The sequence below is a fragment of the Plectropomus leopardus genome, chromosome 2 (genome assembly GCF_026936395.1).
Source record: "Plectropomus leopardus strain MGB_pleo_1.0 chromosome 2, ASM2693639v1, whole genome shotgun sequence".
Lineage (NCBI taxonomy): Eukaryota > Metazoa > Chordata > Actinopteri > Perciformes > Serranidae > Plectropomus > Plectropomus leopardus.
In genome coordinates, this window is record NC_142177.1 from 35061935 (window position 1) to 35075482 (window position 13548).

Genomic DNA, 13548 nt, shown 5'->3' on the forward strand with positions numbered 1-13548 from the left:
CCACTTTAAAAAGGTGGACCTAAAAAAGTTAACATCACTTTAAGTGTATAATATATTTAGAATATTTTAGCTGCTTTACCTTAACGTCAGACGATGATTTCTGACAGTGAATTCAAACGCTTTCCTCACAGCCAGACTCCACTGAGAGAAACTGAAAAGTGATTTTACGTCTGATAAACAGCCAAAAAACCGGAGAGCTCTTTGAAACAAGTAATTCTACCAGAAAAGACGGTGCTCTTTGGTGAAAGGCATGAACAAAAGTAGAAAAAAGGAAGGAACCAAGGCTTCTTTAGGGAAAAAGTTAAAACGCCTTTATTTCATTGACAGGTTCTAAAAGTAACATAATTTGAAAGTATTTATTCTGTGACGATTTTCAGCGTACGACTTTCTACGCTTTTTTCAGTGATTTAACATCGTTGAACACAGGAGCTGCTGGTCTACCACTGCTTTAAACAGTTAGTTAGTTTATGTTATTGTGTGACTTTGGTGCTTCAGTTCATTTCATGTTTGTTTGTACTGGGACAAGTATATAGCATCAAACTGATGCCACATACAACAGCATTTATAGCCTGAGCATATTTGCAATGCCCGTCCCTTCCCTTAAAAGGGTTAGTTGAGATTACACAATAACACAAGCAAATTAACTGATTGAGGTAATTGACTAGACTTGACAATAGACTAGGAGCTCCTGTGTATAGCAAACTAAAATAACTTTTTTTTGTTAATGGAGTCTGGTGGCTTTGATGTCAGCATAGATGGGAAACTAAAACAAGTTTTTGTGATGAAAATGTAGGAGGCGTAAATACGTTATGTTGCTGCCCCCATCCACTGCAGCACATCTTACTCATCTCCCAAGTCTGTCTTCTCAAAACTGGGGGCACACTGACTGACATCTACTGTATGTGATACATGAGTATGACCAGTGTATCTGGGGCTGGCTCTTGGCATAGGCGATGTAGGGGGTCGCCTAGGGTGCCATCTGCTGGAGGGGCGCCGCCACGCCGTCAGTCCCCCTTGGCCTTGAGGGAAAATAATACTAAAATAATAATTTTCTATGCCCACTGGCACCCTCACTTTGTGTTTTCTGTCTAGAAAAAAAATATATATTAACATTACAAATAAATAAACAGTGACATGTTCCTAAATTATGTGTGAGCATGTGATGTGTCGTTATTGGGTGCGGAGGTGCGGGTTAGGGTTAGGGCGCCTAGCGCACCAAATTGGGTAGAGCAGGCCCTGAGTGTACCTCATACAACCCCACTTTCTCAATCTGAACTATCCCTTTAAGAACAGGCCAGGTTTAGTAATAGCAGTAAGCGGTAAATAACCAAAGCTTTTTCCATTAATATACAGACATCTATTAAATATGTGTTTATGTATTGGGTTTCGGAGTGAGGCACCTCATTTATTTTTTCCTGACAGTGACAACCAGACCGGTGTCGCAGACCAAGACAGGCACAAGAACAACCGCGCACTGATCCTCGAGGCGGGGGACAGCTCTGTCAAGACCAATCGCCCAGGCAGGCCGAGGGTTCCCACGGAGACGACCAGCCACAATGAGCTGCCTTCATAAACACCGTGTCATTTGATTTCTGTCCCCATCTCCCCTCCCTGCTCCTGAGAGCATTAATTCAACCGTAACAAGCCCAGGACACTATGTGACTTCTTGCTCTGCTGTCCGGATACTGTACATAACATGTTGTCAGCGGTGTGGAGCTGTCAACAGCTTCAAGGTGAACTGACACACACGAACTGGAGGCGCATATATGGAGGTCAAAGACTGTCAAAGCCGAACGTGGACAAAGATAACATCGTAAAGAATTATGTTGGTGTTATTTAAGAGGACTGCTTTAATGAAAAAAAATCTGAGTGAATTATATCTAACTTTTCTGCCTTTTGTTGCTCTGTTTGTGCTTTGGCTGTTAAAATGATAAGTATGCCAAAGGTGTGAATTATTGCCTTCTTTTTTTCGGCAGTGTGTGTGGAATTGCTTTTTGCAGTATCTATTCTTTGCATAAAACATTTTTTTGGGGTGGAGAACCTTGAGGCTGATGATGGATGACTGCCCTGGTCCAAATCCCCAGAAGATTGTTGAACCGGTGTGACAGCGCAGATGGAACACAGCAAATGCAATGATGTGTGTGTCATTCTGGGTGTCAGTGTAGGTCACATGTTGATGTGTGTCTACTCCGAAATGAGGCAGTCGTTTCCAGGATGCAGCGGGGTTTTTTACATCTACATGCAAAAAGTGGAAAAGCTGGAATTACAGAGGTGTGTGAATGTAACTGGCCTAGCCTTAACCTCCATCTCCTGCTAGTTTTTTTTAGACTCGGTACTCATGCTCGATATCTCAGCCGGCCAAGGCGCTGTCTACCGGAGGAAATATATTCCTCTTGGTTTCGCCTCTAGACTGCATAGCACGTCCATGTCAGCAACATGCTTTAAGGCATTTGCCCTGCAGGAAATCAGCAGGTAAATTTCCTTTTCTCTTACCTCCCCTCTGCTCCTTCTTATCCCGATATTCTCCTTTCACTGCCAGAAAGATGGTCTTTTCCATAAAACTGGGCTGTTTGTCCAACAAAATGAAATACTTTTGAAACTGGTGCTAAAGGACCAGAGAAAAAGGGGCTTTGGCACTTGCTTTTGCTCAAGAGGTAACAAACCTACAACTGTGTGCCACACTATAAATTCAAATATTGCAATTTGACTTCCTCCCGCTGTACAAACATTAAACTAAATATGCCAGATACAGCCACTGCCATCTCCATGTTAGTGAATGGATATAGGCCAGACTAAAAACAAATACATTTTTCCCAAAAATGTTTTTTGTCACTGAAGGTAGTTCTCATCAGCCTGATGTTTATTCGAGTGTTTATTTTTATAAGTTCAGTTTTAATGAGTTATTCAATTCTTCAAATGGGGGCTTTTCCGCCATGATTGACAGCTGTGACAGCCAATCCATGTGCTCCCATGTAATGGAGCTGCTCGCGATTGGTCGGACGGGTGTTTTGGCGGGGACTCCCCCACCACGGATATCGCTACTGCGCAGTCTCCGGCTCTCAGTGACATCACCCTTGCAACTTCAGCATAGCACGGGTACGTGGTGGTGTATCGACCAACGTTATATACAGTCTATGATTGGCACACACAGCTGTCAATCATGCATTAAACACCTTTTCTAGCATAAAAAAACCCAAACTTATCAGAAAAACGAACACTTGAACAAATGTCAGCATGATAAGAACAACCTAAAATGAAGGAAACCACCTTTGGGAAAGATTTATTTGATGTGAACTAAGAAGTTTTAGTTTGGCCCGTGTCCCAGCCGTTAATGTGGAGGGGGCGGAGTTTATTTATGACCTTTACTGCCATCAGGGAGCAAACACGATATTTTTGCTTCACTTTTGGGGGGCTGTCTTGCTGTTCATGTTTATATGCAGGCTATGAGTCAAGTCCAGGTCATGTGACTTGAGTCCACTCCCTACGGTCCTGCTGCAAAGGCAGGACAATTTACTGTCGAGGAGCTGCCATATCACCTGAATAACTTGAATTTGAAATGATTTCAGGAGATAGTGTTGCCGACCCTTAAATCTCTTTTTTGATTCTTTTTCTTCCAGGAAAAACAACATCGTTAAGAAACACAGAGCTCGGTACACAGGAGCGATTGAGGGTGAAACCTCCCCACCTGCTGCCAGCGCAGAGACAGCAAACGGCCCCGATTCTCGGCACAGGTAAGGATGATAATGAGGAGCGAGACTGATGGCCCCAGCACACAGAAGGAGAAGGTTATTTACATTACACAGCCGGAGCTAAAGTGGGTTTGTTCAGAACCGCAGCTTCACAGGAAATATTGGGGTCATGCTGGCCTTAAGGAACGGTCCTGCTCTGCGGAGGAGTCAGAGGTGCAGATTCATTAAAAATACATTTGTGACAGCAGAGTAACAAATGGCTGTGCCTCTGCTCTGGTCCTGTACTCCCTCCCCGTGGTCATTCATCATCTGCACTCATCGAACTACCGGGTCCATGTTCACTGTTCATTATTCTCTTGCTCTCACAGCCTCTGCTGGGCTCCCTCGCCTACTGCTGGAGGAGCGAAAAACCCCCAGAAGGTTATTTCCCCTCCCAGATAAAAAAATATATCTTTTTTTCAGAGGCATTCATGGCACATTTAAGGTGAAGTTCACAGAGAGATGGTTCTCATTTCTTTAGCAATTAAGCCAGGACACACCTTTGCTCCATTCACTTCACAGCAGGTGCCACCGAAGACACTTACAGAGGATTCACTGAAGGAAAAATCCTGCTTCCAAAGCTTTTTAACTCTAAAATCTCTATCACACAATTGAGAAAAAACTATAAAGATAGAAGAGAAAGATAAGATAATGTGAAAGTTTAATGATCTCCTCGGAAAAAAAGTGGGTCACTGAAGAAATAAAGGCGTATGACATTAGGAAGAATACAATTAGAGCAAATAGTGCAGATTGAGGATAAAACTACAAATGGTTATATAATGAGGGTGAAAATACAGTTAAGAGTCTTAATTATGCTGCTGCAAAAAACCGCACTTGTTACGGGCCACAGATCTGCAACTGGATCCCAAGATTTTACTGACTAAAGACATATTTTAATAGATTAATGCGTTTGGTTTATGGATCATGGCTTTCAAATTAGATGAGAGAATAGTGGGGGTATTGCAGAAAGGAGGATTAACAAGTTAAGTGGATATGTTTGAGTGGAAATTCAATAAAAAGTCCAGATATCACATCTGCTGAAAGCTTTGACTCTGTCCAGCAGCTGATGCCCCAAAAGTGACCTCATGTAACGTGATCGTAACCCACCAGTGGTTCAAGGATCATTTTAAAGGACTAGTTTGGCATTTTGCTCCTTTTTTGCAGAGAGTTTGATGAGAGGATTGTTTCAGCTCTTGTGTCTACAGTGAAAATGAGGCAGCAGACAGCGAGAGTAGACTGGAAATGAGGGGAAAACAGTTAACTCGGCTCTGACCGAAGCAAAATCAGCTCCTCAAAATCATGAATTGTCATGTTTTATCTTGTTTTTTTTTCATTCAGTTGACCTCTTATAGAAGTTTGATGCTTTCACTTAAGGAAAAAATGTCTGTCTGTTTAGTCTCAAAATAATGAGAAATGTTTTCATGGCAAAAAAATATTGATGAGATTTACAAATATGAGAAATAGCATAGGATTATTATGTGAGAAATGGTGGAAAGATAATCATGAAAAATATTTATATTTAAGAGATTATTATCCCAGAATTCTGAAAAAATATCATGAATCACAAGGTTATCTTGTAATTCTCAGGAACATTTTTTATGGGAAAAAAACATGAATGACGTTAATATCTGAAAAGTCTGAGGGAAGTTCACATGGAAAAAAAAACAAAATTATAATCTTACAATTTTTAGAAAAGTTTATGATTTTTATGTAACTTCATCTCTGAAATTTGAGAAAAATATTAACGTGATTATTATCTGAAAATTCTGAGAAGTCAGTAAGAAAGTAATCTCTTAAATTGTTGTTTTTCTAAATTAACAAGATTATTTTTTCACTATTTCTGGATAATGAGCAGATTTTTTCTCCTATAAAAAAAGGGCAGAATTCTGAGATTAATTTAGAAAAACAGAGAAAAATATTTATCTTCACAAGAAAATGCATCACGCTTCTGGACCTTCCATGTATTTTCCTTTAATCAGTGATTGTGCTTGTTACTTTTTTTGACAATATTTTCTCTCAAACTATTTATTATACTCTTGCTTCTCTGTGAATATCTTCCTTATTCTAAATCATTGTGTTGTGTGGAATCATGCAGATTCCTTTATTGAGTCTAATGAGCTCTGAACAGATTTTGTATAACAGCTTAAACTATTAAACTAAGTCTGGCTTTTCATAGTAAGTCCAGCGTTTCTTAGCCTCCTTACAGAAATTCTCCCATAAGATTACAGTTTTGAGCAGTGTTGACTTTATTTTTGTTTGATTTCAAACATATAAAAGCAGCCACTCCCTCGCTCAGGGATTTGTCCACCGCCGTCTCTGCTGGCGGCGGTGGACTGGAGGCGTAATTGGAATCAATTTTGATGCAGTTATCGGTGGTGACAGATGCACAGGGTCAAGGGTTGAGAGCGTCCTCCCATGAGACTTGAGATGCTTGACGCATAAAAATGTCATTCCTGAATCAATTTCACACGTGAGCACTGGTTCATTCTCTGAGGGCGTTTTGAGCGTTACTGTTTCTTGTAGTTTTCTCACTGCTGACTGCTGAGTCGCTCCAGGCAGCAGGTGGAGGTTAAGTACGATGTTTGAGATCGGGGGACTATTACTCACTATTCTATCACTTTATTTACTGAAATCTTCCCACCCAGGCCAGGCATTATTTCTACTGAACACCTAAACTCCATTAGAGACATGCAAGTCAAAGCATGTCGATTTTATTTATCACTCACTGCACCCCGTGCTGTATAATTAACCCAGGAGTTATTGCCAAGGATTTTCATCTGACCCCTGCAGCTCTGAGGGTCATATTTTTTATTCCTATCCTCCTGGCCTACATCTGGAAGTATGTCAAGGAGAAACACATTTGCATAATTCTCCTTGTTTATTTATTTAATAATATTTAAATATGCAAAGATATTTTAGCAGTCTGGAGTCAGTCTGAAAGTCGAGTTTACACAGAAATGATAAAATGACAAGAGAAAATCTTGTATAAAAGGGGCCAACCAACCACAAAAAAAGATACGAAATGACTACAATGAGACATGAAACAACCAAAAATAACACAAAATGACCCCAAAGAAATACAAAATGACCTCAAACAGATACAAAACAATCACAAGAATAGACAAAATAACCACAAGGAGACATACGATGACTACAAAGAGACACAAAATGACCTCACAAATTACAAAAGACACCACAAGAAGACATAAAATGGCTACAAACAGACACATGATGACCAAAAAAGAAACAAAATGACCAAAAAGATACATAAAATGGTTAAAAAATTCACAAAATAACCACAGGGAAAACATAAAATCACACAAAACAACCATGAGGAGGCACGAAATTACCACGAAATGCAAAACCATCATAGTCTGTGTGTCTGTTTCCCTTATTGATAGGTCCTTTTGCATATCTGGGCCCAGGGGACCACAGTTTCATAATCTGCCCGTGTCTCAGACACGCCACTCACTTATCAGATGTGCAGTGTATTTGTTTATATTCCAATTACAATAAGTTAAAAGTTGTTATTTTCAAGGTCTCAGTAATAATTTTCAATTTCTCTGTAACAAACAAAACAAATTTTAAAAAAAAATTCTGTTGGTAAATTTGATTTCACAAATATTGTTCATCTCGAGATGCTCTGAATAAGACATTTCTTATTGCGCTGGAAGTCTGCAGCCCTGAAGCACGCAGATTCATTCTTTCAGAGACGTCTCCGGGGATTGTCACTAATGTAATAACAGAGCTGACAAATTGAGTTCCTTTTATTGCATCGACGAACAATGGCAGCGAGTGAGCGTGTCCTTGACTCGGAGGAGTCACAGGTGCGAGCCCGAGGATGTGTCAAACGTGCGTGCATGCGAGACTCAGGAGAGGCAGCCCAGCAGCTCCTTATTAATCAGCAGCTTGTTGGGCTGCTGGCCATACCTCCCCCCTCCATCTTCACCTCCTCCCCCACCTCCTCCACCTTCAGATACACCACCCTCTTCCTCCATCTCCCCTCCTCCTCCTCCTCCCCCACCTCCTCCTCCTTCAGATACACCATCCTCTTCCTCCATCTGCCCTCCTCCTCCTCCTCCTCTTCTTCTTTCTTACAGCTGTGGACTCTCTCTGATCAGCTCAGCACGAACTGAACCATTAATAAAGGTTATCTTTTAATTAACATCGCTCCCTGATGCCAACTGGATTCAAAAAGAAAAAAAGAATATTTCTAACAGATAATTCTGTTGCCTTGCTTTAGGCCAAATTGGCAAAATAAATAAAATATCTCGTCTGGGTAAAAATAATCAAATTTACTTCAGTTTTAATTACAAGAAAATTCGGTTGAAATTCCTGGCAAATTACAGTTACATACATGTAACCTTGTTTCCCCTCTCGTGTTTGGGCTTTTACCGTCTGTGCAGTGTCTGATTCCTTCAGTTTTATTGACAGCTATTGGCTGACATTGGTATTGGCTGACCTACAATATGGAAAATAACCAATAAAGTGTAGATTACACGAGAGCCAGCTGACTCTGAAGTCTCTGAATTTGTCCTTTCTTGGTTGACAGTTTGGCAAGTAAACTTGAGAAGAAGTCATGAGGTGGTTATTTGTTCTTTATTTTTCTTTTAAAGAGTTAAGTGACTTGATAATCTTTAGTGTTGGTTTGTTGATTCAAATATATTTTGAATATAGGAATAAAATGAGTAGAACCGAAATTAGCTGTTTGCTGTAGTCAGTTGACTTTTTTAAAAGAAAATGGCAATTTTTGTTGATTTTTATGCTGACAGCACACATTCGAGGGGCCGTAAAGTGTGATACATTCACTATTTATTTATTTCTATTGGTGAAATGATGTAACAAAAAAAATGTGGCATATAAAGTGAGAAGAGTTATTGTAAATAAACATTGTGATTCAGTCTATTTACCTCATTAAACAGAACTACAACCAATCAAAGTTTCTCTTTTTCACAGAACTAAGACTAACTTTAGCTTAACTGCACTGTATTCAAATGCAAAGCAAAAATCTGATGGTATTTGATTGGTTATTCTTATATTAATGGAAACTTTATTCTTTATTTTGTCATGGAGGTGACAGCAAAGACAATTAATTTATCTGAAAACAAAGAGTGACAAACAAACTGAGTGAGTGTGGTGGTCAATAAGTTAGCATCAAATTAATATAATTTACTTATCAATGTAATTAACTTGCACATTTCTGTGCACTGTTTTTGTGACACACAAGACTTTTAATGATTGGAAACGACTGTAATCACTCCTTTCATTGACATTTCTATATTTTAATGACTTTTTTTCTAATGGTTAACCGAACTCACTCCTATTATTGACACTTTTAGATGACTTTCATCGATATTTTTACTTTTGTTCAGGATTGCTTTTAATCAAGTTTTGATTGTGTGCTGCTATGATGTCCTATGTGCCTGTTTATTGTCGTTTTAAATTGTTTTGTGCAACTGCAGATCAAATTTCCCCATGAGGGACAAAAACTGAACTGAACTATTGTCAGCTTGTATGCATGAGTGGAAGAGAGCTGAGTGGAGCATTGTATGGTAAAACAATTAAAGGATGAGGAGTAAAAAGTCTCCCCTTTCTCTGTCATCACGGAGTAAATGAGGAGCACTTTATAGCAGTGGGAACACTGAGCCCCAGGTGTTCCCAAAAACTAACGACCTGATCACGCCTGCCGGCATCTGCAACACACAACACAAAGACAAAAACAAGCTGCAGCCAAAAAAGGCACAGTTGTCACATAATACACTAAACAAGACTTTAAATGCAACACTTTGGTTTTTTGCTCCTATTTCCACGTGTTTGGGTTAAAGATCTAAAACCTTTTTTAATGTACTTCATAGACGTATTTCTCTAATAAAAAACTTTGTGTGACAAATCGTGGTCACACTAACTCATTCTTTGGAGCGTTTGTGACCAAAAAAATGAATTTCTGTCGTGTTAGTCATACAAAATCCCATTTGTTTTCAAGCTCACACTGCACCGTTTGGAGTGTCCTTTTATTGTGACCATCCCAAAGCAAACCTGTGTGGTAACGATGCTGTTTAATCAGCACCTTGATTTGCTGCACCTGTCAGGTGGATGGATTGTCTTGGAGAGGGAGAAGTGCTCTCTTACACAGATTAACAAGTTTGCAACCAAAATGAGAGAAATATATCTATTAAGTGCATAAGAAAGTCTTAGATTTTGAACAAGAAAAATTAAAGCAAAAAGAAAAGTGTTGCATTGAAAGTCCTGTTTAGTATAAATGGTAAAATATATAATTGCCTGTACACAAAGTTCACATTTTTTTCCATGCTCAGCTGATCAGCTTTACAGTGGAAAAAATACTCTGAGTTACACTAGCATTTAATTGAAATTATTTAATAAGAAAAGTACTATTTAAATACTGTATTTTATTTTCCCATATATAGCACCACGTCAAGGAAACTTACCAAAGAGGTATTGGGATTTTTTTCTGCATGTTATGGATCCATAAAATAAAACATTAAATTACATTACAAGAGGTCAATTTGATATTTTTGTTCCAGGTTGTAGTTTTGTATTTAACCCTTTGAAACCTGAGCTAATTGGTTTAAACTCTGTCCAAAACATGGGAGAGGAGGCAATGAGCAACCTAAATTATGGCCAAAAAACTTGCAAAAAAGTAGGAAAAAGTTACAACAGCAAAAAAAAATTCAGATGGTTTGACTCACAGGGTTTTAGAAAGGAAGAGACCTCTGCGGATAATTCGGCTCCCTTTAAAAACCTGAACAATGAAAACTGAAAGAAATCCCACCTTTATCTTTCCCACTGGACTTTTAGGTAGTTTTTGGTAAACTAACATCCCCAACTTTCACTTTCAATGCCCAATTATCAATAATTACTGTTTTTCTTTACACTGTTTCACATACTCTTGTTGCTTTCAGAAAAGTTGTATGTATAACTTTATGCGCCTACTTTTTTTTTTTTTTTTTTTTTTTGTTAGTGCAACATGGGGCCTTTATCGTTTTGGATCCAGACGGCGTGAAAAAACATGGTGTTGACTTTTCATTTTTCATATGTAAAAATGTACTCTGAGGTGTTGAACATGCCGCTGCTGTGTTACATGGGGATGTTTGTGTTCGTTTGTTCGTACGAATGTATACAAGATTGCTGCAGTTGCTGCAGAAGTAATAGAATTTCCATTCATGCTTTCTTAAAAGGCCCAGGAGGCACGCAAACAAGTGACAAGGCTTTTTACCTCAAGGACTCACGGCTCCGCTGCTGCCACGTTTGCGCACAATAGACCATTCAAGCTAACCGAGTTACTGCTTTGCAATAATGAAAGCCATCAGGGATGGAAACCTTGACAACAAGTTCACTTTTTGTGTGTACTATTTCCATACTTTATGTAAATCACGGAGGAACACTTGTTTTCAATTTGGGTGGGTGAAATATGAAAATCAGGTGTTTTTTCATTCAAGGTGCATGTGACGTTTTAACTCTAATTGTTGCGGTGCAAGAGGCAGCAGAGAGAAATACATCTTTCACTTTAACATCAGATTTTTAACATTTCTGTGTCATTTTAAATTAAGTGCTGTTCAAGTGTGGCTTTAACCTCTTGGTTGAGTTTTGACAAGTTTGGCGCTCACTTAAAAAAGCTACTTTGGCTTTGGGAATATGTACAACTGAGTGCAAAAAAGGGAGCATATAGAGCAGGAAGATAAATGTTGTGTCTAGTTGGATAAATAAAAGCGGGGTATATAAAGAGATCTGTGAGCGGAGCGGGCTGAGAGTAAACAGAGATCTGTGACACTGGAGAAAATGAATACATTGGAGAATAATGGAGAGGGGGACATTTGAAGGCTTGGACAGAAGTCGCTCTCAAAATGCTTCATATTACTGAACACAGATGAAATTTCTGCTAAATCCTTTGCGCCTGCTGTTTATCTTTTCAACAAATGTTCTGTCCTTTTTTATTCGTAAGAGTTTTAAAAAAAACTTGCCAGATGAAATTTCAAATCAGAAGCAACCTTGAAATGAAAAACAACAAACACTCTCATCTTTTTATAACCAAAACAAAATGTGGCAAATATGAATCATGAAAAGAACCAAACTGGAACTGCAGTATTTTCATGAAAACATGCAGCTCATATTTTCATCTTTTTTGCTCATAATCCTCGTTCAGTGAAAACTAGATTTCAGGGGTAGTAACAGTCTTTGTATCTTTCAAAGTAAACAGCCCTGTGATTTTCTTTGTAAGGACAGACATGAAGCTGAAACCACTACAGCTGCCTCATATTAGGAAATGCCCCCTTGAAGGAGAATCCTTTTAGTAAATGAAACAGTATGAGAAAGCGAAGATACATTTTCTTGTGATGTTGGGTTTTTCTACAGTTTCCAAGAATGGATATCATTCACTAAAGGCATGAAGATTACAGAAATTGTTTTAAAGCTCTACGCACTGATTTTCTCCACAGTGAAATGATATTTTAGTTTTCTCTTGCACGACATAATGAATCCTATAGACCATTTTAAACTGCCTGCTCATACGTACAATGCTCCTGGTGCAAAAATGTAGCTACTAATATAATATTCTTATAAGGGGAATTACAAAAATATTAAGTGGGTTTCTATTAACCCTTAAATTGCGTGAATTGAAATTGGGGATATAAAATATTTATAATGGGAACACGTCAATTTCGAAAAAAATCCCCCCCAAAAGGTTTTTAAGCTCACATGAGGTTGTATTTAAGGTGATTCGAAAAAGCCATATTTTGCAAAACTGCGAAGGAAACGCTTTTTTGGCTTTTATAGGTCACGTGATGCTGTGATGGCTATGTGTTTGTCAGTAGAAAGTGGCTCCCTCAGGCATGATGCAGTAGACGCTACAAGAGGTGTTATTGCATCGCATAATTCCTCAAAAGTTGAGCGGATCATCCGGAGGTTTAAAGTCCACAATTCCTCTGTGAAATGGTGGACTATCAACTCCCAGAAATCCCTTATATGTGGCCACTCCCATGTATATGGGGCTTACCTTTCCATTATCGCTCGCATAACATGCCTACGTCACCTTTAATAGGAAATAATGTCTACTGTGGTGGCTGCAATAGAAATAAACCTGCTAATGTTATGAACATCCATCGCCATGCTTCTTGAAATGTTGAGGAGAAGTTGCATAACATCATGGGAGAAGCAGCCTTACATCACTCAATCGAAATGCAGTCATTTGGCAAATGTGTTTTATCCACATTTTGTAAAAAGTTGCTTAAAAATTGCACAAACACGTAACTGAAACCGAATAATGTTGTCGCTCTTTCTTCAGGTCTTTCTGCACGCAGCACACTCTGTTTATCGTCAAAATGTGCAACAAACTGCTGCTGCAGCTTTTTGTCAACGGTGGTGCTGTTCTGTCCAGTTATCACAGAGAGCTGCACGTTGATGTCATTTGGTGTTGTGTTATCCTGGTGTTTTCCAGGGCTGAGTATTGGTAGACGGTACCTAAACCTCTCCTCGAGTACCACTTGTTCTGCATCTTTTAGATCTCTCTCTGCTCCAACACAGCTGATTGAAATGATCAGCTCGTTATAAACTCCTGATGCTGCTTAAAAAAGAGCTGATCATTTAATTTTATTTGTTGGAGCAGGGAGAGATCTAAGATGCAGGACAAGTGGTACTCCAAGAGAGGTTTGGGAAACGATGCTGTAAGGTATTGACCAAAATAACCCAGAACCAGGTAGGATTGAAACTCTTGCAGTCAAACGATGGCTGCAGTTATTGTTTTTATACTCAGATCTGGGAAAAAAAGAATTTTTGTATAAATGTAGCTGCATTGACGTCACCTGTC

The 13548-nt window shown here is 39.0% G+C and overlaps 1 protein-coding gene across 5 annotated transcripts in view; it reads left to right on the forward strand.

Annotated features, from left to right (window-relative positions):
- rnf207a (ring finger protein 207a) overlaps positions 1-5647 on the forward strand; it is a 35053-nt gene extending 29406 nt beyond the window's left edge. For 4 of the 5 annotated variants that reach the window (XM_088069385.1, XM_042509464.2, XM_042509473.2 and 1 more), the window contains one exon: positions 1423-5647. In XM_088069385.1, coding sequence (XP_087925511.1) covers positions 1423-1573 — 151 coding nt within the window. In that variant the 3' untranslated portion in view covers positions 1574-5647. The remainder of the gene's footprint in view (positions 1-1422) is intronic. The other variant, XR_015774863.1, reaches the window with a different exon arrangement.
- The last annotated feature ends 7901 nt before the right edge of the window (positions 5648-13548 follow it).